The sequence below is a fragment of the Eleginops maclovinus genome, chromosome 23 (genome assembly GCF_036324505.1).
Source record: "Eleginops maclovinus isolate JMC-PN-2008 ecotype Puerto Natales chromosome 23, JC_Emac_rtc_rv5, whole genome shotgun sequence".
NCBI classification, from domain to species: domain Eukaryota; kingdom Metazoa; phylum Chordata; class Actinopteri; order Perciformes; family Eleginopidae; genus Eleginops; species Eleginops maclovinus.
Window position 1 is genome coordinate 17,931,033 of NC_086371.1, and position 24,349 is coordinate 17,955,381.

The 24,349-nt window shown below is 41.5% G+C and overlaps 2 protein-coding genes across 5 annotated transcripts; both read right to left on the reverse strand.

The window, feature by feature from the left end:
- Positions 1-1,061: 1,061 nt before the first annotated feature.
- LOC134859709 (cytoplasmic polyadenylation element-binding protein 4-like) lies at positions 1,062-11,731 on the reverse strand. 4 transcript variants are annotated; one of them, XM_063876357.1, is made up of 12 exons: positions 11,589-11,731; positions 9,524-10,639; positions 9,314-9,412; positions 8,188-8,278; positions 7,547-7,597; positions 6,644-6,667; positions 6,078-6,254; positions 5,456-5,545; positions 5,215-5,333; positions 4,475-4,589; positions 4,207-4,388; positions 1,062-4,051 (listed from the first exon to the last, which is right to left on the reverse strand). In XM_063876357.1, the coding sequence occupies exons 2-12, from the start codon at positions 10,583-10,585 to the stop codon at positions 3,824-3,826; spliced, it is 2,238 nt and encodes a 745-aa protein (XP_063732427.1). In that variant the 5' UTR covers positions 10,586-10,639; positions 11,589-11,731; the 3' UTR covers positions 1,062-3,823. The 4 variants fall into 4 exon arrangements, with proteins under 4 accessions (XP_063732427.1, XP_063732426.1, XP_063732429.1 ...); XM_063876356.1 differs by having other exon boundaries at positions 8,188-8,281; XM_063876359.1 differs by lacking the exon at positions 6,644-6,667.
- A 5,486-nt stretch (positions 11,732-17,217) lies between these two features.
- On the reverse strand, positions 17,218-23,616 carry LOC134859350 (stanniocalcin-2-like). Its single transcript, XM_063875782.1, is given in 5 exon segments — positions 17,218-19,900; positions 19,902-20,187; positions 20,410-20,621; positions 21,234-21,376; positions 23,377-23,616. Coding segments are annotated over 5 exon segments (858 nt in total). The 5' UTR covers positions 23,516-23,616; the 3' UTR covers positions 17,218-19,822.
- Between the last annotated feature and the right edge of the window lie 733 nt (positions 23,617-24,349).

The window sequence follows — 24,349 nt, forward strand, 5'->3', positions numbered from 1 at the left end:
ATGATGCATTCACATGCCAGCAGCATTTTACTTTTTAAGTTGGAAAGTGTGCCACTAATTTCTTACCTTTTTATATGCAACTGTAGTGCATCACATTTCATAATCAAGTTATGCGTCTTAATAGGTAATGGTAATGTGACGTCATCACTGGCAAGTCATCTTTGGATGATACCAGCGAACGCACCCTACTCACCTGTATACAGAGCAAAGTAGCGTTACTTTTCACTTTAAAACATTATAAACACGGTCGGTAGGCACTGTTATGTTGCTAACTATAACAGCCACGCCATGATCAGAGAACAACAACAAAAAACTAACAAAGGACCCATAGTGATCATCAGCAAGAGACGCTGAATGTTTACTAAGAGTGATGAGAATTGCTAAAATACAGTTACACATACACCTCACGGGGGATCCGATTTGAAACCTCAAATGCGACGGTTAACATAAATATACTAGTCATTTATTTATGCATGATAAGCAGACGCTGTGCCTTCTTTATTAATTTTGGATGAAATACAGTTGACCTAGATGACCGCTGATTGCTGATACATGTTAACAACTGCTATCGTTGCTATAGACTCTGTCCGCTATCATCTAAGATGGCTGCTCAAGAATGCACTGAGATTCCCATTTCCTCAACAAGATCTAACAAATCTTGATTATAATACCTTTAATTAAAAAAATAAAATGTTATGCATTTGAGCTATTGTAAAGTTGAACTATGTTTATCTGAATAAGGGTTATAAGATCTCACAACCTTTTGGCGGGTATGTGTATACTTCTATTCTAGGTAAAATACTGTGTTTTATTAGACTGGAAAATGTTTGGTGCGACAAAAGACTGAGGGCTTGGGTAAGCCAAGTGTTCACAATGGCCTAAAATACCCCTCAGCCTATAAATACGGCTAACCTAATTGAACACAACCCACCAGATGTGCCCAAAAATTGCTGTCACACAACAACGGCATCAGGTGTTTGTATAAAACATCCCCCGCAAAAATCAACTTAAAAGAGCCTTTCTGAAAATACGGAAAAGAAGAGTACTTTGTCTCTGGTGAATCAATTCTAGGCATGTAATTCTTCCTCACAGCTGTTTTATTCGTTCAACAACTCACATTACAAATACTTCAAATGTATGCATACAGTTACAAACAGTTGGCAGCAAATGAATATATGACATTAGATTTTTGTTTTACTTCAATACTACAAACCAACTATAAAACTGACGTCTGTATTGTAGCGTAAATTAATCAGGAAGAAAATATAAAAATTGGAACTTACGTATAAATGTGAAATGACTTAATAAAAATCAAAATGATATCAGGTAAAAAAAAGTTAATAAATATAACCTTCCCAGCATACAATTAAAAACTATTGAAATTTTGCAATCAAGTAATACTAACAGACATAATCAATATTCTTTTCATCTGAAAATGTGGAGCACAATACAGCAATTAGAAAAACTAGACACATCAACAAGTTTAACACATCACCCCAAAAATATAACAAAAATCTGATCAAAATGATAGTTATACATTTCAATTTAAAATATAGCAAATGCTAAATACATTATCGACCTAGTATATACAATGTTTTCAATCACAGTAGCATGGTAGTAGCAAAATAAGTAAATAAGCACAAAACTAATGTTTAAAAATAAATTCAGGTATAAATTAGTTTGTTTTTTTTTCGCAGACATCAGCATGAACAATAGGAAACAAATAATGTGTAAATGACTGCATGATTTATATGGATTAAATGACTTACACTGTGGAGACTTGTTTCTGGAAAGAATAAGTATTGCACATAATGGCTCAAAGTTAACTTGCAACATTAAATCACATTCAGGTTATGTCCGAAGCATGCCACATCACAAAGGGGGTCAAGTGATCAAGTCTCCATACCTATGTCCTACTGAGTGTCCTCTACATTACAAAACGCATCCAAAGTGTTGTCACTGTGTAGATTGCATAAACATCATGTCTGTGTAAGGAAGGCAGACTCCATCATGTAAAGAGAGGCTACAAGAGAGGTGATCTCAAAGAGATAAGGAAAAAGAAAAAGTTAAAAAGGAGATCTAGTGCATTACATTAGGTCCTGCATTAACACTAGCCATGTTATTTCTGTATTACATTATGCATGCCAAGAATAAGTAGAACTTACAGGCAGTCCCAGAAAGAGGATCTAAATATTCAAACAGATGATATCCACTCCGGTGATGGAAGGGAAGATTTCACATTGACCAAAGCCAAAACATTTACCCTATTTATAATCTTATTGAATACACCTAGGAGAGAAATATCAGAATATATTTTCAAGACTATCAAAATCAGTTTAGAAAGGTCTTGTCATGCCTTAGGATCCTGTAATTATGTTTATAAGGACAGAGGAGAATCCATATACGACTGGCTACAGATAGCCTTTTTTCTTTTATCTACAGAATCACACCGATGCACCAGACAATTTTCAGAATTACCAGCACTTAAATATATAAAAGCTAATTGAAAATTATATTAATATCATTCATTTTCTTTTTTAAATTAAGTTTACCATAAATGCAGATCTCTTAGTAACAAAGGTACAAAATTATTTTTCACCAAGTGAAAAAAATGAGGTATTGCAAAAGGAGTTCTCCCATCTGTGAAAAATGTGCCTAAAATGACTATTGAAAAAAATATTTAGAAAAGTAGTGCATAATAAATGTATATATGTTCATGACAAAATAATCAGCTATAAAACACTGTACAAAAATCAGCAGGCCATGTATAAAATAATATCTTTATCTCTGTGACAGCAAATTCTAGCTACTACCATATCCAACCACAACACTTGTGATAGAAGCTCCAGTCATGGTAGAGCGTGCAGTGGTACACCATGAGGACAGCTCAGGGAGACTGGACTGTGCATTCCCATTAGTTTGTACTACATTAGCATGTTAGCTTCCAGTGCTAATATCCCTGACAATATAAAGTGAGCAAATACTACTGCCAATACCTGAGCCCTGAGGGCTGTGTCTTTATTAGCCGACACCCACAAACCGAAACTCCAGACAACTCCAGCCTTTCCTCCGCCGAGTGACAAGAGGACACAACATTATCCTGAAAAACCCTCAGATCAACATCTGCTTTTGATGATGCGTTTTAGGCCAATCTTTGGTTTGCCCTTTCTGGTTACAAAGTGTCGACTTTCAAACCTAAACCTAAAAACTCATGCCAGCAATCGAAACACGTGTGCCAGACTGAGGGGAGATTTTGTATTGTGACGTGGCCAGATGCTATACACTGAGCTTCTTGGAAAACTCAATCGTACGACCGTGTTAAACGGCTTTCCTCCTCTCTTCAACCCAACCATTTGCACTCAACCTTTGGTAAATGGAACTGTTGTTCTCTAATCCTGCAAGCAAAAAGTAAGAAAATGCACCCTTCTTAAACTCAACTTCCATAGTTAGTATACTGATTTAGGTATGATGAACCTCACTAAAATTGATGTTACTCTTGACAACAAATGTAAGCAGCTTTGCCAGCTAACACGAAAAGAAAGTACAGTCAAGTCAGAAAACATCTAAATCCAAATCTAATGCATCCATATGCTCATGCACACTGAAAGTCAAAACATAAATGGGATTTCACTCTCTTCTTAGCAGTTACTTCTTTTAGAAGGCCCAATTAAAATAAAATAAAAAATAAATTATGTTGTTTTTTTTTAACTTAAAAGAAAAGTGCATTCATTTTTCATATCGTAGCCCGTACCCCTTCCCTTACTACCCCTTTCTCTCAATCCCTCCCCGATCCTGCATCGTCTCCCTCCCTTGCCCTCTCGCCTCAGTTCCAGCGGAAGGAGATGTGTCGCGGTCGATCGCCTCCCTCCTTAACCAGCGGCTTGTGGAACTCGCGGCCGGCCCGGGAATGGATGGCTGCCCAGCAGTACTCACAGTAGTATTGCAGACAGGTCACGTTGGCGCAGAAGAAAGGAGCAAACTTCCCCCCGCAGCGGGTGCCCTGGCACTCATCACACAGCTGGTCGTCCAGGACATATGGCTTCACTTCCACCTGAGAAACGTAGAGGAAATGGAGGACAGAAAAGCTGTGTTAAAATGGAGGTTGGGAAAAGTCTGAATGCATGCACAGCAGCATGTCAGATAGGGTTGGATAAATATTTAATGAACATCCACATTTTTACAGACCTGAATAGGAGATGGACTCACCCGTTTATCAATCTCCCCGTGCTGCAGTTGAACAAATCGGGCACTAATGGCTGCAATGTAGCTTTGCTGATTGGAGAAGGCTACTCGGCCCGCCCCTTTTGGATACTTAAGTTCAGGGTCTGTGTCTATCCCAGCGTAACACACTCCCCCATACAGACGGTCCATGATCATGGCCAGCTCCACTGGAAGAGCAATACAAAATGCATGTTAATGGGATCCGAACAACTGCAAAAATGCACAACATTTAGGGGTCACAGCACAACCTTACCTGCACGTAGGGGACGGGGGACACCTCCTACAAAGATAGTTTTTCTTGGGTCCAATGGCTGAGAGCCGTCCATCACAAAGTCACTGTCGTTCAGGTTCCAAGGCCGGATCTGGACCTGCAAAAATCAAGATGGAAGAAAGAAAACATCTTCCTCAGTCGGGCTTTACTGATGCATTTTGGATTGTAGAAAAGGAAAGAGGGTTGCTGCTCATGCAATATAGATAAAAACACTCCTTTGGTTTTATTTGACTGCTTTTGCAGGATGTTGTTGTTGGCGGGGATACTTCTGATTCTGATTAAAATAAGCTTCTAGAATGATGATAAAATACATCAAAAAATGCATAAATGCACCAACTTGTGAGGTCACTATTTTTTGCTTCTCCTCTCTTTGTGTGCTGTTAGCTGAATACGGAAACATCTACATAAAAAAAAAAAAAACCTATCCAAACAAACTTTACAGTTCAAATGCTCACGATTAGTTGATCATTCACATGTGTACCAATCTATTTTTCAATCATATTTTGCATTAGAAATAATCAGCGCCTTTAACCGATGGATTACCACAGCGAAGTCCTAGAGCAAACTAAATAATGAGATCCTTTCTCTGATACAATGACCAGCCACACCATACTACTCCATGTCTTCCATTTGCGATTCTGCCTTTTAAACACGTGTTAGTTTCGTACTTGCTGAGCAGGAAAGATAACCAGCAGAAAATTAAACAGTGTAACCCGACTCACAGGCTTGTCTTTGATGGTGGGGCTGGAGACACACAGGTAGAGCTTGCCATCCTCCTGAATGCAGGCATCAATCAGGGCCTGCACAGAGCTCTCGTCTTGAAACAGCAGGAATGCATATCCTGGAAAGGTTGGACAAACAGAACAATGAGTTTGCATAACGAGCAAATATTCATCATCACAGTGCTGTTGAGTCAACACGCTGGCAGAAATCTAATGTTCAACTAGTTTGAGTTTGACTCACCTTTTGGTGGAAAATAGGACTTGCTCTCTGCCTTGTGAGGCCAGTCAACAAACAAGTGACCAAATCGCCGGAAACTGGCAGTAATTTCATCTGAAAAAGGACACGCAAAACAATTAGTAATAGTAATTGGAGCTACCTTCAAGATTATGGGTAGGCAGATCAATACCAATATATTTAGATACCAGGGATCTAAATTTATTTTTTAGATTGTGGTGTTGACGATCATAACCAGAAAAAGGGTTACATTTGTATTTCACCAAAGAGTGCACACAATGTACTAAATAAAAACAACAAATGCATTTAACCTAGATTATCCAACATATAATTAAACTGCTCTCCCTTACATAAAAGCACATGAGCCCCTTTAATATTAGAAAGTAGTGCCATCAGTAATTCTGCCCTGTGTTACTTGGTTTAAGATTGAAAGATCATAACCAAATTATGTTTTGAGTTTCATATAAAGTAAAGCTGCATCGACGAGTTGAATTAACAATATTGCTGATATGACCACATTTCCGTCACTCTACAACTAATTCTTGGGAGTGATTTAGGGTTGTTACAGCTTTTGATTTATAACAGCATAGAATAGAACCATCCTCTGTAGCCAGTTACATGTCTTTACCTTCATCTATGTCTGGGGGGAGCCCTCCAACAAACACTTTGCGAGAATATCGCTCTACGCGTTCACCATTGAGGTGGGGGAAACAGTGGGCTGAACCCAGGCCAGCCAGCCCCTGGTCCCCAGACTCGTCTTCTCCAAAAGAGCGCTCATCTTCCATAGGGAACAGAGACGAGTGACCTAGAGGAGATAACAATCTGGATTATACATATTGTTTTACCCCCAGCTAGGTTATACAACAAATCATACTTATTAAAATGATATTAATATTACTATAGAAGGGAATTTGATGTAAATAAATTATGTCAGAAATGCATACAGAAGCAGCCGTGATTGCTAGATTTGATGATGCAGACAACACTACTAGGTCTTAGCAGGCAACATTGGAAGGCTTTCACACCCCGGAGAAAAAGAGACTTAAACCTGACAATATTTAAGGCAGAATCACTGACACTGAACAGCCAAGCAGACAAACAGAAAGACAGAACCACAAGGTCATCATCAGGGGTCATTACTGCTTTCTAAATTTAAAATGAATGAAGGAATCAAGACATATTCACAGGTTTTACCTCGTCTTCTGCCATAACTTCTTGCTGCATGTAAAACAACACAAAACACTCTTGAAAAGGCTTTTTTTGAAAAAGGCACAAAATAAGAAACAGCAAGTAAAACACTGCCAGAGCTTGAAATGAATTTGTAGGATCACCATTTCAATCGGAGAGCGTATTTTAAAGCAACAGAAACTGAATATCCATCAGTTTAAATATGCTTTTCATCACATGTATGCATTTAAAACTTTAGGAGAGTATATTTCCACTGAAATGGGTATCAATAAATATTTCTGTATGAAATAGACACAGCAAGGCTTGTAATCATACACCACATTCATTTAATGCCTAATTAATCGGTAATGCAATTAATTGTTTCACATGCTGAACTTACAGTAATTCCACATATGACTGGAGAAACTAAATAAAAATAAGGTTCTTATTATGAATCCGAAAACGGATGCCTGGATTTCCAATATAAACACAACATACAGCATCTGTGTCTGACAGCATACTTGAAATGAAATGAATTTGCTCCCTGCCGTCTCTGAACCTCCCTGACAGCAGTATTATTTTCCTACTCCAAGAAGCCGGTCTGGTCTGGTTTCCTTTTAGTCAGCCATTTTGGTCGTGTGTCACTGTAACTACCACAGCAGTTCAGAGACGTATAAAACAAGTAACATGACATTTTATGATTTTACCACTCGTTTTATCTCTCGGTGTGGTCATGTGATATCAAGAGGTTTCAATTTTGTTTTCTATTTTATGAGCTTATTGAGTTCTTATCAACATTTAAATGATAGTAAAATTGAAATCTATGATCTTGCTCCCTCAACTTTTTTTTTCGTTCATTTGGCAGACATTAGTTCCAAGCCCTGACTTCTGCTTCAGCGCTGCATATTTGTGTGCATGTCATTTACATACCATTCATAGGTAGAGGCCCGTCTCCTCCCTGGTGAGAGAAGTTGTAACGTCCTACATGACAGAAACAGGAGAGGCCTCAGAACACCATTTCATGACATTTAACTCCTTCACCTTTCACATAATGTTCTTTTTATCCTAAATGTACTATTTTCTGTGTAAAGACCATGATGGGGGAATTATGAACATTTCAGTAGACAAATCCAAAAGTGCCTGAAATGTAGTTTAGCTTATTCTTACATTTAAACAAAAGTGCATGTTTGCAAAACACATTCTAGAAAATATAATATTTATTATAAAAATAAATGTGTAGCTGGTAAGTACAAGAATCTGTTGGCATAAATAAGTATCAAATGGCTGTGGTTTATAAGATTGACTGGAACAAAAATGATCCAAATTGTGTTCTTAATGGGAGTAAGTGAAGATGAAGGGACTGCAAAATTGCTGAAGGCCATTATTATCATGAGTTACTGAGGATAAATCAGATATGTACTGTAATAAAAGACTATAACACATTTTAATTACGACATGTGTAGAACTCTTGTATTTTGCTTGCAGGATTAGAGAACAAATTGCTGTATTTATAGAGAGCTTTTGCTGAACAAAAGTAGCCTTTCCTCACTTTCGGTAGTGTGGGAACCAACCTTTCAAGGAATCCTGCTCAGCCCTCATAATGTCAATCAGAGAGTTCTCCAGAGAGTGCATACTGAAACCATCAAAGGACCGTGTTCGCTCCTGCTGAAAGAGAGGAAGACAACAATTAGCCTCCTCATTTCCCACATCACCATCTGAAGCTGCAAGAGCGCTGACATAGTTTGCCATGATGCTAAAAGCTAATAAAAAGCTGCAGAGAATATCCCCGTAGAGACTTCATCGGATAGCACTGTAAACAGAAAATGGAGCCCAGTATGCAACAGAAAATCACCTGCATATCTCTGCAATATGATAAGATCTTTTCCCTGTATCCAATACCATAAGATGCAAGAAGAGTTTTCACTTAAGGGGCTAAAAAAAAAATCATCCTTCCACTTGGCTGATTTCAGAGCAATACCAATTCTGATTGAATAGCTAAAGGTTAAATGATATATTAGCATTTGAATCAATTCCAACAACACTGAAAAGATTTTATGAGTTATACAAAACACAAGTGAGGGGTTTCAGTGTATCTAAATGGGTTGAGAGCATGCAAAGCTGCAGCCGAGCACAAGACTTCTCAAATCAGGACAAGAGGAAGGCCATGTGATGAGGGCAGATGATAACACTGCTCTCCTTCAACGCAATGATCTAGATAAGAGCTCACATAAGCACACACAATACGTTTCAATTCATCTGTTTAGTTGGCTTAACTGTCACGCATCCCGCTTTGGTCAATGGCTTATTTGTTGTATTTGATACAGATGAGCGTGTTTAATAGGATTAACATCATTTGCCCCTGGAGGCCACACTAAGACTAAACTTTGTTCCACTAGGCATCACACCAAAAACTCCCTTAACACCAGCCTGAATATAACCTGGGATTATTGGTGCATGATTTGAAAAAGATATGATTGTGATGTGATCCATGATATTGGATAGAATTATCTTCTCTTTTTTTTTGCATCATAATTGTCATTCATGAGAAATGTTAACAAAACAAATGTTTCTTGGTTTAACGGCGGCGACATCTCTGCAGCACCACAATTATCAATTCAGTTTGACAAATATTTTGCCTTTAACAATGTTGCACTTACTGCGATTTGGATCCTACAATGTGATATGCAATATGCTCACCTGGAAAGGGTAGACACTGTCACTGCGACTCATGCTGTCCTCTACCCAGCCTTTGTGATTGAAACCAGAGCTATTCCTGGGGAACTTCTGAGAGGGAACCTGTAAAGACAGTTGGATGAGTTTCACACATGTTCACTAGCCAAATGTATTGTGTGCTATCATATTAATTATGCAAATGTCTTATTGTTTGAGATAAGTCATCACATCTACCTGATTGTTGGGGAAGGACTTCTTCAGTGGGGAAATGGAGTTAAGACCCGTCATGCCTCCACCTACCCCACGCCTGTACTCTCGGACCCCCTGTGTGCCTCCCCAGCCGCCATAACCACCGGGGCTCCAGGAGGTGGTTGTGGGAGTGGAGGGGCTCTGGTAGCTTCCCCAAGGTGAAGGAGGTTTGCTCTGGGTAGGAGCGAGGTGGGGCAGCTGGTTGAACGGTCCGGTGCGGTGGGGATGCGGAGGGAAGGAGGGCTGGGGTGGATGCGGGCTAGCTGGGGAGCGCCGGTGCTGCGGCGGGACCCCCTGACCGTGTGGGTGATAGTGCTGGGGGTGAGGTGTTGGTGGGTGGTGCTGGGAGACCGGTCCAATCTGTGGGGAGAAACTACCTCCTGCTCCAAAGCCAGGTCCAGCGTGGTGAGAGAAGTTCTGGAACAGCAGGGGAGGTCCGTTGGCGTTGGAGCTATTGGGACCAAAGAACCCTCCAACGTCTTCTCCGACCACTGGAGACTGGGTGGATGGGACAGCGGGGGACCAGTTGTTAAAGCTGGTCAGGGAGGATGAGGAGGTGGATTGTGCGCAGCTTGTACCCATACCCAGGTTGTCCTGGTAATCAAACCCGCTCAGCACAGGGGACTCCATCCTCAGCTTCTCCTTTCCACCACTGCTCTCCAAAGAACCCTTCTCTAATGGGCCGTCTTCGGGAAGATCTCCCTCGAGCTCTCCTAGGCCTCCCCCAGCCTCCTGCTGCCCTGGGGACAGGGCCTGAGGCTGAGACTGGACCTGAGACTTCTCCTGCATGTCCTGGAGGTCCAAGGCCTTGGACTTGTCTGACTCCAGAATCTCATCTTGCATGTTACTGTGTTGGGCTACAGCAGGGAACAGCCAAGCGCTGCCCCCATTGGTGGAGCAGGTGTTGTTTACGAAGGAAGGGGGGCTGGGAGGGTTGGAAGGGTGGTGAGGGTGCTGGGGTTGGAGGTGAGGAGGGATCCTCACAGGGAAAGCAGATTTGTTACCACTGCTGTTCTTCACCAGAACTCCAAACCCGTAGTCCCCCATTTAGGACAACCAGTAAATCTTCAAGTCACTTCTGGCTTTCACCTGTTCTTTATTCTAATGTGTGGGATGAGGAGGGGCAGAGAAGGGGGGAAGAATGGGTGACAATAATCATAAGGCTGTTAGACTTCAAGTTGATCTGGCCTCTAATATCAAATTTAAAAAAACAAGCCTCGCTTTAACCAGTGAATGTGCTTGGGCTGCACCCTGTCTGGTCTTGTGATGCAATCAATGAGATTAAATCATTGACTCTTTAGGCCATGGGAGGCCTGGATGAAATATAACACCAGGGGAGCAGGCAGGCAGGCAACCACGGAAAACACCCAGCCTAACCAGCGCAGGCAGCTAACAGCCTGGTGAAGCTTATACGTCTCTAAAGGTCGTTACGCAGCTAGCAGCAAGCTAACAGCTGCTCCGCCACCTTCCATGTGCCCTTTTAATCATGCAGATCCCAGCAGTCAAATTTAAAGTACGATTATGCATTACAGTGCATCCGTGAACGCATAAGCGCTGTGGAGGCTTACAGCATGGACACTTACCGAATAATCTTCCCTTTTCAGCAATGACCTCCTCATACGCGACCATTTAAATAGAGGAAAATGTTGATGACGTCTCCTGTCTGTTCTGAATCTAGGGTAGTTCCCTTCACCGAGCCGCTAGGCTAGGATAATAGCCGATACCGCAGAGACGTTGTAGCATATTTGCAAAGCAGCTGGGAAGCCATAAACGAATTACACGGCTACAACGTCCCTTTAAATTTCAGTAACATACACGACAGCGTTATCAACGACAGCACGGCAGAGTATTTCAAGACATGAGTGGTTAGAAATGGTATAAATCTCTTTAGACGACCTCGTCTGTTTCGTGTCCTGTATGTTCAATGTCACACACAGCCTACCAAACCTTGTCATCATTTTTACATCTCGAAATAACGCAACGCAACTTCGACGGTTGTTCCAACGTATCGACAAACATGTGCATTTAGTGATATGTCGGGCATAGTTACCTTCAGTTCGGCGTCATGATCTTATCGTTTAAATGTTACCATATTTTAACATTTTCCCTTTTTCTGCATTTCCTAGGCAGCCGGTGTAAATGGTCTCTTCTCTCTTCTCTCTTCTCGATGACAGCTGGACCAGTCGGGAGACACTTCCGTCTACAAGCCCCGCCTACACCATCAGCCACCAGCCACTGTATGTGTCAGGATTTCCCTCCCAAGCCCCGCCTATTCTACTGAAATCGGACATTTGATTGGATGTATTCCATTCGGCCACGCCTACATTGGTCCTTCTCAATGAATGGCACATGCACTCAAGACGTTCGCCTCCCAAATAAGGATGCCTTGAAATCAATGGGAGGAGTTTTATTGTATTGTAAAGAAAAAACATTAAGGATCAAGGAAATTTCTATCAACAAGACAAAAAAACAGATTAGTTTACGCCAATGGAAAAGGTTAAAATCCAAGGTTTGGATTGACATTTGCATTTATTTAAAATGCAGTTGAGTGAATTTGGCTAAGCAAATGTGTTTTCCCATGACATACGCCTACAGCAGTTGTCTAGGATTGGCGTGTTGTATATTAGGAAGGCCCTGAAAAAAGCAATGGATAAGATAGATCTATAGATCTTGAAAGCTTGAATAATATTACTTTGGTCCGATGCGTGCTGTGCATTGATCATACCACAATATCAGTAAGTTAATACAGAAAACATAATTTCACACATTAGCCAGTAGGCTACCTCACTTAGTTATGGTCTCTCCTTGCTGAAGCCAATTCATTAAAACCTTAATGATTCCTCACCAGGAGAGGAAAGAGTATCCTGTTCAATAGAATTACTCTTGCAAGACCCACAGTAGGCCTATACATTACTCAAGTGAGGCTTAAAATTGTTGTTAAAGTTCAAGCAAAAAAAGACCAATTTAAAAAGTCCTAGTAAACGTAATATAACTATGGTCACTATTTAAGGGCATATGCGGGGTCCGGTCTCATATTAACAGAGTATGTGAAAAATAAATTCCTGTGCAGTTTAGCAATGAGCAAATAACTGTTGGCCATTTTGTCTCTGAAAGCATTAGCAAATGTGCCTTTTTAAGACAGCGAGTTTCAACGCAAGCTCAAAAAGACTATCTTCGTAACTATGCTATAAGAAAACTCCCTGAAAGAGCTTAGTCTTGTTAACACAGTGTTCCCCAAGGCGGACCCACCCTTCATTTGTATCCTGTAGTGGCAGCACACATCACCCCACCCCACTCCTGTGTGCAGCAGGGCCTGTTGGGGTGGTTTAACAACACACACACACGCATGTCTTGAGCTTCTGGTTTCTTTTTAAAATAACAGAATGTTGTACCAGGTGTTACTTGTTTAATATTTCCCAGGCCAGTATTGACTACAGTGTATGCAAGGTTAACGGTCTCAAAATGTGCGTTGGGATCCACCATCTTATATATGCTGCTGCCTGGTCTTTTGAGGGCGACAGTAATTTGAGCACAGCGAGTTGTGTCAGCGTTTTCTTCCCTAAGAGCAACACGCTCTTTATTCCCCAGTGAAACTGAGCCTCGCTGCTGAGGTTCCACTCAGTTAATGCAGCCAAATTACACACGCGTATTCAACACACAGTATATAAAATGTGCCTTGTACCAAAGTACATTCATCTCTGAGGCCCCAAAAGCAGACAGAAGTGGGGTGTAACCATTCACCCCCAATGGTTCTTTAATGATTCATCCATGGAACTTAGGCACCCAGTCATTAATTCATTAGTTCTCGCTGGAGCACAGGGTGGATGTTCACAAAGCAGACAAGGCCGACTGTCTCAGGTTTCTCTGCTGCTCAGCCTCCTCTCAGATGTGATCTGCTGCCTCCATATTGATAGAGCTTGGTTGTCATACCAACCATGCAAACTGGGAGATTTCTAGTCCAGCCGGCAGCCAATTGTTTGGCCAGGAGGTCATCCATCTCAGAAGCAATGCATTGTTACGACAAGCGGTGTGACAAAGCATAATATCTCCCACATGATGCATCCCACTGCACTCTGCTGCCTTTATATCAGCTTCATGAATGTAACGTAACACTCACTGTTTGACAGCAACAGTGTTGGCATTTAGGTCAAATTGCCATTTGTATTAGGAAATTAGTTAGGATAAACACAAAAGTAGTATGGTGTAGTCATTCCTTTCTAAACAAGAAAAAATGTAGTTGAAGACTAAAATTGGAGATTTTATGCCACGTATTAAGGGTTTTATTCCATCAAGGGGCTACGTAAAGATTGGGGACTTACAAGGTACAGAATGGAGAAAAATAAATGTCAATGTGGCAGGGTGGTGTTAAAGTTAAATTATAGTCAAGAGGGATGGGGAACCGACAACGCCACCTGGGGACTTGCACCCCAGGATATAAACATAAAAAGAGTAGGACACAGGTTCAGGACTGAGGGGCAGAGACGCGTTTCAGAATAAAGTAACTTTTATTAATTGTAAATCCAAAGGAAAAAGGAAACTTAGGAAAACGGTGTGGAAGACAAAATAATGAGTTATAAAACAACAAGAATTACTTAGTTTTAAAATGATCTTTATTATATAATGGGATTAAAATCGTTATCTAAAATGTAACATTTAAAACTCTATACAAAAAAGAAACTAAAGCTAAAGTGAGCTGAAGCCAGTTAATGGGGTGGCAGGCTACTTCTCGTGACACTAGGGTGCAACCAAATACTCACCAGGTGCAGCCACAGTAAACCACACAGAGCAAACAGGTCCTCACTCGTGCGCTTCACCACAACATAGTGAGGCTGACTAGTCCCCCCAATGACCGGCACTCAGCTTTTCTAATGGAAAAAATAAATAACTGAAAACAAGGTTAAACAAACAAAGGAGAATCCCAGTTGGCTAAACAAAAAGTAACTCAAACTGAACTGGACTAACCAAAAACAGCAACTGACATACACAAAAACAGCAGCAGGTGAACCTAAAAGCAATGGTAGAAGCAATCTGGTTAAAAATTGTGTCTACTCACCACAGGAAAAAAGAGTCACCAGACAAACTGCAAGGAAACAGCAAGTGAGTTTAACAAAAACTAGAAGTAACTGAGACATATTTTGAGAGAGCCAGCCTACCTGCACCACCGACCATGAAGGCAGAGCCAAAGAAGTGAACAATTGCAGCAGGTGCAATTTATAGTCTGCCCTAATTAGGGGAGTGGGTGGGGGGAGGAGTCAGGCCCTGAGCTGCATTTGGTATGCAAATTAAAGGCACGAAGGGAAGTTTATTTTACAAAATGTTTTTTTTGTATTTGACGACACCCTCTTCGCACATGGACAACAATGAATGGATCTAACACTTTGACAAATAAATAAATATGGTACATGTCGCTGTTGCAGAACGTCTACCTGCCTGCCCATGCACTCATTGCAAGTCACTGGAGTCTTCCACAAGCTGTTAGCCTGACAGCTGTTAAAACTCAGCCCTGTTAGTCTTTTATCTTCATTAAGATATTATCACATTCATAATGATAATGTAGGGGGAGTGACCTTGGGGGGAGGCGTGAAGGGACGGGCTTACATAGTTGCCAACATAGTGTCTCTCTTGCTAGATTTAACAATTTTTGGATCTAGTGCTTCTAGCTACTTTCATTGGGGGGGGAAATGGCAAGATCGGGCTTTTCAGATGGATATATTAAAAAGCCTTGTTTACTTTTGTTTGCTTTTCCAATGTTATCTTCTGGAGCTTTAAGTTCCCTATGTAATTAAAGTAGTCACTCTCAATAAGACAATGGTTGACTAAAGCATTAATAAATATGAAAATAGGCTACATTTCTTTACACTACCTTATCTGACCGCAGTGATAACATGCTTAACTTAAGAATACCTAAGAAATTGACATGTTACTTCCATGTCTTTTGGTGGTACCAGACTCTTATCTGGGTCAAAATCCAAAAATGCTAGACGTCCCATAACACAACTTAATAGTATTTGTCACCTAAACTCTGATAACCCTTATGATGTCATCAGGGTAGTCTGAAACATTAGAAAACTCCTCTAGAGCCACAGGACACATTTTACTATTTCAACAGGCTGAGTCCTCGTGATGACTCAACTCAAATTCATCAGTGGAGTACTCCATCAACGTAAAACATAATAAAAATGCATTTGTTGTTCCTTAATAGGTAGTTTGGAGACATACTGTTTTAATGTACTTCCTGTAATCAAAGATAACAGAGCATAACAGGAAGCTTAGACACTTCAGATTCACATTTTACAACTAATTATAAGACACCCACGGCTTCCCTTAATGTGACATCCTTGTAGCCAACATGCTGATAGAGTTTGTCCTGAAAACAAATATGTAAATTACTTGATTATGCCTTCCAGGTTGAGGTTATTCAATGATTTTTACACAAAAAGACCAGGAGAACCAAAGTATGAAAAAAGGGATTACACCTAAAAGGGTTAATAAATATCAATTTTACCTTTAAAAACAGTTGTAGCTTCGATGAAGTAAAACAACTTACACCTATTGAAATAAATATTTTCTCATGCTCCCACTAGATGCCTTTAAGTCAATAAAAAGAGAGATGTCACCACCCAGTGGTCATTCAGTATCACTACACACTCAGAGATGGCTGGCTTACTGTGGCAGATTCACAATGAACAGCAGAGGTGCTGATGCCACATAGGTTGTAAGATACGTTATGTGGCAAGTAGCGCTTCATCTTTTCTGCCACACAAAAAAAAAAGAACTAACGGTTTTGTGTCCCACATTCCCATTTATGGACAAATGTACCTCAGCACACTTAACTTGACCCTAGAATGACTTAAAGCTGCAGAAGGATAGTTGGAAGTCCACCATTCAAATCAGAGCATTGTCTAAATGTTTAGTGAGGCAATGTACACTGTGGGGACAACTCATAAAAACTGACACCCTGAACCCAGCCCAAGCATAGCATACAATCCAGAGCAGCTGACATAAATGTTTAGGCCTTTCAATAGGGAGGATATTTCCAGTCCTTGAAACTTTAAACACAGTCTGTATTTCACTGTCAGAGTGTCAAGTTAGACGGGGGAAGATGGGGTGTCTTTTAACTTGTGTCTATACCTGAGACGACCTTCTCATCTGATGTTGAGCCACAAGAATGTGTTTGTCATGGTGTTTATGCCATACTTCAATTTAACCCTCCTCTTGTGCTCGGGTCAGATTTACTACTTCATCAGTCATAAATATTGTGTTTTATATTTGATAGCCTCAAGGCCTTATGATATCCTCCACAATAGGCATTTGCACATATCAAATTGCTGATCACCACTTTCATTGAATTTCGAGTGGTTTAGTGAACTTTGTAAAACCTATGAACGGGAAACCTTATATACGGTTCTTCCATCAGAAAGTGCACAACCATGTACATTTTGCAATACATTTCATATGTCTATTCCTTGTATATTCAATGCAGTTATTTATGTAAACCAGTAGTCTGAGACATTGTTTACAGCCTAAAAGGGTATTATATAAAATGTGTTGATGATTAATGGTTGTAAGAGCAGTTAAAACAGACAGTCAAATTTGACTGGGAACACCAAGTAAGGGGGGACAAATGTACACAACAGGAGGGTTAAATAAATACTAAAGTGATAGACACATGTGCAAAATACAGACAAAAATATTTTAATGATAACAAGATACATCTGACTTCATGAGTCCATAGATATTTTTAAGATCATATACCCAATGTCTTAGGTGAGTTACAAACTTCTAGACCATTTTCTGTATTTCCAGCCATGGAAAAAGAGTCCTTGTGCTTAACGGAGGAAAACATGTAGTGATGGAGTGATGGAGCGCTAACAATACCGGAAACGTGGTTAGTTTTATTTCCTCTGAACACATAAAGAAAAAGCCATTCAAGCCACTACATTATTACAAAAAGCCATATCAAACCTAATGACAGAGCTGAACAGATTGTCACTTTACACACACATACAGTACATTCTCAATAGGATTAGCTTATTTCTCATGCTGGGATATCACAGGAATCCCAACTTCCAATAAAAAAAGAAAAGCCTGAAAGCCTCACTGATGATTAAAATCCTCAGAGCTTATAATACTCTCTAAAGGATTGGGAGGAAATAACCTTAATGTAAGTACATCAGGAAAAAAAAGTAGAAAAAAAACTGAGCCACAAAGTCTGTGCAGGTTTTAGTTTCTTTTTATGCACCAATCGCTCCCCGGCATGTGGTGTAATGTGCTCACAAGCTGCACTTCCCCAGCTTATATAGTGAGACTGGCCTGAAATGAACAAAATAACTATCTATGACTTAAAGCAGGGAGAGAAGAAGAGTACTAGGAGAAGTAAAGATGGAGTGAATCATCACATAAAAAAAGTCTCCTTTTTGCTGCACTCCTCTGCCTCTACGAGTTGCTCGCTCTTGGCTGTTGCCCAGAGGAATTCTCTGGTGGCCTCGGTAAATATAACATTTAGAATAACAACGCCAGAGCCCCCGTGTGTGGACTTAACCCAGTTCCTGGTTCCTTGCTGCGTTGCCTGCGGCTCTAACGGGTAGAATAACAGGCCTTCATGTCTCTCCTGACCTAGGTATGGGACCAGAGAGGGATAAGGGATAAATTAGAGGGTCCGGAGATCTGGAGGGGTTTTTTCAGGCCTCATTCCTGCCGAATCGGACACCTCAAAAAATGACATTGATCTTCTGAAGAAGGGGCTGAATCTGGTCCTAAGGGGCATGTGGGGTTAGAGGCTTGGTGCTTGAGTTGATAAGGAAACCAGGGTTGATAAAATGACATATCTTATACAGTAAGGTCTGATTAGAGGGCGACTGCTCTGGAAACCCGGTCTTATTTCTTAACCTGCAGCGGTCCAACACGGACTGACAATCATCCAAAGTGCAAAATCTAAGACTTCTGTGGCTCAACATCATCGTTAAATAGCTTCAACATTAAATCTCCCCATGACACAGTATCATCCATTCACTTAAATCACAGAGAAGCGATCACTGTGGACAATAACAAGTTTAGGCACCTTGATGTGTGTGATTTTACATTTGAAAAGGACTTGATTGAACACCCTCTCTTTGCTGCAGTTCACCAACAGCTAGATGGAAAACCAACTCAAAGAGAATGCATAAGATATGTCAGTTAAATTCTTGTTTGTGGAAAAGAACAATAATGTCTCCTGAAAGAATAAACATGAAAGTAATCTGTAATGTCACCAGGGCCCTGTTTCTGAAGCTACATTAACAATGAATGGCATTCATTGCTGTCCAGACAGCAGTGCTGGATGACATCAGAGATTAGTGTTGGCTCTCTTATTATTAGCTTTGTGAGAGACTTATCAATACATACAAGTGTGAAATGTCCATATTCATAGTATTACATGTGCATCCTCTTTAGAGTGGATTTTCACTTGCACAAGTTTGTTGGCTTCGTGGCCATCATGCACTACAATTCATATGTGCCAGAACTGGACTTGAAACCTGTACAATTTTGTATTTAATCATCAAGTATCTATAATTATAATACACATTCCCACTTTTGAAACAACAAATGGTGTATGTTACATATCTACAGACCAATGTGTGATGGGTGCAATACTGTGAAGAGAACGACAGACAGCACGCCATACTATGTTATCTATAGTACATCAGTATTGCATATTGTAACTATATTTATACATGTTTATATAAATATAGATAGGTATATTTCTATGTACATTTTGATACTTCAACATTGCATACAGAATAAAATAAATAATACAAATATAATCAAACCTTACAGTAAGTATGATTTGAGAAATGCTATATTAGAGCCAAAATAGTCCTAACAGATGAAATAATCATGATAATTACAATTATTATTCAATTTCTAAAAAATGGTGGCCTACAGTCTGGCATAACAGTACAAGCTACACCACAATTACCCTGCAAGTTTACCATGTCGGACTGCTGGAATGACTGGAGAGGGCGGAATAAGGACAGGAAAAGGTCGGGGCTTGTTTCCTTCTGCTCAGTCTGTCTGGGAATTTGTGTGTGTGTGTGTATGTGTGTGTGTGTGTGTGTGTGTGTGTGTGTGTGTTTGTGTGTGTGTGTGTGTGTGTGTGTGTGTGTGTGTGTGTGTGTGTGTGTGTGTGTGTGTGTGTGTGTGTGTGTGTGTGTGTGTGTGTGTGTGTGTGGAGATGTGCATAAGTCTGCAAGCGTGGTTTTAAACGTTGTATGGGATCAAAGGTCGGGACAGTCTCCTGCGCTTTCACCTCCGGAGGTCGGTGGCCTCGGGGTCTTCCTGCTCAGCCACGAGTCCGGCCTCTGGGCTCTGGCGGCGGGGGTCCCTGACTGCGATTGCGTGGGTGAGCAATGAAGGCCGCTTTAGCCGGTTTGTCCTTTTCGCCTTGCCGTGGAGGGCGAGGGTGCTCCGGCTCAGGGTGGGAGGTCAAGGGATGGCGGTGGTGTTCCACGGCGGCGCCGGCTGGAGAAGGGGCCAGGGAGGAGCAGAGGCTCAGGCTATCACACAAAGCCCCCCAGTTCTGCTCGCACTGTAGCCGCACACTCCGTGTCAATGCCTCCTTCACCTCCTCTCCGCAATTCAGGAGAATATTCACAAGCTCCACGTATGGGCTGGGCAGAGAGAGGCAGATAACTCACATGAAGCTTGTGATTTGGAAGCACAATAAAGACCAAGGTCTAGGAAACAACAGGAATAAATGGGATGGCACTATTACTATACAAGAAATAACAAAACAGGGAAGGTGGGGAAAGTACACTAGCAGAGATTTCATGAAAAGAAAGGACAGGCTAAAGAAAGTCTATCGAAACATGCAGTCCGGAGCAGCAACTCACCCTTTAGGAAAGAGATCTTGAAAATGGATCATCTCCACCATGACGGCCACATTGTCCTTAGCCGCAGAGCACAGGTTATGTTTGATATAACACTCTCTCTGGAGCTGGAACACCATCTCTTTAATGGACACACACTTCCTGCTGATGCAGCTGAACTTGTGCCGTAGCCCATGTGCCATACATTTCAGAGCATCCTTGATGAAGGATTTCCCCTACAAACACAGCAGACACAAAAACTGTTGAGCAAACGCTCAAGACAAGCTGAAGTTGTTGGATTACGTCAGCCAAAGAAAAACCTTTAGGTATTTAGTTGACATATTAAATTATAATGTGCTACTTTCGAGAACTTTACTCATTTAAGCAGATTTTAACATATATGCAATTGTGTTAAAGCAAACTTGTTTTGAATGCGCAACTGTATGGGGTGTTGAAATTCTGAGTGAATAGCAATAAATTGTGCTGGATTTGACTGCCAAAGATTCCCAGAATGTGATCCTATAGATATGTTAAGACCCCAGTCAGGCCTGGCTTGGCAGGTCTTCGGTGTCCGCTAGGCATACGGCCAATTGGCTCATGACCCCTGGTCCCAACTGTACATGCACCAGTCCAATGAGAGGGAAGGGAACTTCCCAGGAGAGGAAAAGAGATTAAGCGATCCGTACATTCACAACCTTACTTCTAGGAAATGTGGGTATGTATATACAAGGAGGAAAAAAGCACAATTAAACACATCTGTGCATGGATGACAGGTTCGGAGCGGTGAACAGGAATGTTGCCTCTGGTTATACCATTTTTGCAAACACACAGACGGACTAGTTTAGTACCTGAGAGTCAAATTTGCCAGCGTTGTGCAGGAACGTCATGCAGATTTCCTGCAGCCCTCGTATCTCGCAGGAGTTATTCTCAAAGCACTCAAACACACCACAGCCGACATCCCCTGCACTCACCAGGCAGTGCTGGATCTCAGCTGGAAAGAGAGAACAGGTTAGGGGAGGGACCTTATTGTCTGTTCACAGCAAAGACGGCAGCACATTGTTACAGTTTTACTGATGGAAGACACAACTCCACTTCATATTGCTGCACAAAATCTCAAAGCTGATGTGGCGTATGACTATAACCACAGACACAGGCGGTCGCTCCTGTGTTCATGACCTAGAGTCAGAGACAGAAAAGGGATGCAGGGCTCCGGGTGGAGGGAGGGGAGAAGGGAGAGAAGTCTAATTTCCCAGGCTGAGGGGTTCCTGCAGAGGAACACTCTGACTGGTGACAGATATTACTGTGTCATTCTGCACCACAATCCATCTGCATTGCCTAGCATTGAGATGGGATGGTGCATTGCAGATATAGCCTTGACTGCTACTGAGTGGATGAAAACACAAATGCAGTCATTTCTATTAATGTTCAGCAACAAGTCTCTCTTTTTTTTTTGCATTCAAATATGAACTGCACACTAAAACGGCAGTAAGAGAAATATGCTTCATTAGCTACATGAAGGGGTAAAACAGCAGCCATGCAGGCAAAAAAACTTGCAAAATATGTAAGTATATGTCATGTGAACACATAATATGAGCTTCTGCACACCACTGGCTGGCTCCAAAATGAAATTTTCTCTTTACAGTGGCCACAAAAGACAGGAATAAAACAGATGTCTGAGGACAGAAATTACCATGTGAATGTTAAGGTCTCTTTTAACCCTAAATTGCTGTCTAAAGGCATGCATTATGAGCCATCTACCAGCAGGGAACCTGTCAGAAACTGCTGCTTACCCTATGTGACATTACTCTTAAATTAATCGGGCAAATTGTAGGTTAGGTTGGCAGAAGGATGGCCTCACACAGATTGGCTATGAAAACCCTGACTGTTGACTAAAGTGAAAACATAATTAAACGCGTGATCTGCCTCGAAGATGATAACTGAAGGGATAAGAACATTTCTTCTTTGGAAGTGCGCATCAGTCGCATGAAGGTGAAGCAAATACAGGATTAAATGTGAATCACGCTTGTCAACAAAGAGCCTCTGTTGGGGGTGGTAGGGGGAAGGGGAATAGTTTGTAGGCACTGAGTTGAACTTTAGTGCGCAGGAAAAGTGAGCCGCTGTCAGCAGTGCTTGTTTTGGCATCACGGGAATGTGCTTGGATCGTACGAGCCTGGCCGCAACGTGCGTTGAATTACACAGTGGTGTTAGCAGGGTCTCTGCTGTGAAATCTGCATTGGAGTTTGTCCTTATAGTTTTTCTTCCAATGTGGAGGCAAGATAACAATTATGCTGTAATATGTTGCCACAGGTTCTCGTGGTGTGGCGCAAGTCATTCTGTTTATGAGGGGGGACAAATCAGCCAATATAAACCAGAGATAGAGGGAGAGATTCAGCAAAAAAGGCAGTAGTCCAATGTGGTTAGTGCTGTGTGTTAGACGCGTGTCTTTGGATGGTTTCTAAGCTACATTTCCCCCAGAGGATTGGGTCAAGAAATAAACTCCTGCTCGTCTTTAGCCACACTACTACAATCATGACTGCTCTACTAACCTGCTTGAACACACCACACAGCATTCATTGGAGACACAACACATGCACAAAACAGATTTTTTTTCCAGAAAACCACTGATACTGTCACCTTTGACGCGCGCACACGTACACCAGCACGCAAGCACACCTAGATGCGCTGCCGTATACATTACCTATTACCTTGTGCCGATCTATTAATAGTTTACTAACATATTGAGTTTCTGTCTGAGAGTATTTACAAGATATCGTCTTTCTGAATAATCGAAAAAGGGTCACTAGTGTGCACCACATCGCCTGAATTTAATTTAAAAGCTGCGGATTGATTAAATCGCCCGGAGGGGTCCCCAGCATGATTTAATTTGCAGCCACTGAAACACGTGTACGGACAAACCCCAAAGAGATGTGCGATCAGTTGCACCACCGAATCTTCACATTCCTTATCTCCACTGACACTTGTAGTTCTTACCTGTATTCTGCAGGGAGAGGCGTCCTTTCTGGCTCGCAGGCTTCTCCGGGAGGCTGTCGTGGATATCTATATTATCCGATCCCACCACTTGCTCCAGCGCTGACAAAACCAGCAGCGCCACGGCCAGTTTGACCAACATTGCGTCCCCCTGGTGCTACGATTCCCAGCAAAGATCCGGCAGTGTGTGTGTGTGTGTGTGTGTGTGTGTGTGTGTGTGTGGGGGGGGGGGGGGTGTGTGTGTGTGTGTGTGTGTGTGTGTGTGTGTGTGTGTGTGTGTGTGTGTGTGTGTGTGTGTGTGTGTGTGTGTGTGTGTGTGTGTGTGTCAGGGGTTCACCTTGGATCAGTGATCAGCGCAGCTGCGGCTCGGTGTCTTATGGGGCAGCTGTGGGACTGAATGCATGAGCTGGAAGGGATGCTGCCTATATTTCTCAGAGCCCCGGGTGTCAATTTGGATGAAGGAGTTAAGCAGGTGTTGTCGGTTGGGGCTTCACAACCAATCAGAGACGCAGACATCCACGTCCAAGGTTTTAGGGGAGTGTCTAGTGAAAGTCTTTTGAAAGTCCCTTTTTGCAATAAAATTGGCGCTATAAAGCAATATTCATGAGTAAGTTGACTGTGACAGCTTTCGGATGATCAAGCTGTTTTTCACAAATCAAATATGTCAATCATAAAATGCTCCAATATAAAACACCCACCACCAATAGGAACTGTGATACTTCCAACAGCTTATTTCATGTGCATATTGCAAGATAACTCACAGTTCCTTATTTTCGTTACATCAGTTAAAAGTCAAAGGAGGTCTGTTTTTGCCACAAATCCGGACCACTTATTCAGGCTATGTATAAGAGCAGCGGGAGGATCAAGCTTGCCAACAGACAGGAGAGAATTGTAGCTATATTATGATGTCAAAGTAGTACATAAAATAGGCTTAACCTGTGAGTCTTTAATGCAAGGGAGTGGTTCACTTTACTGC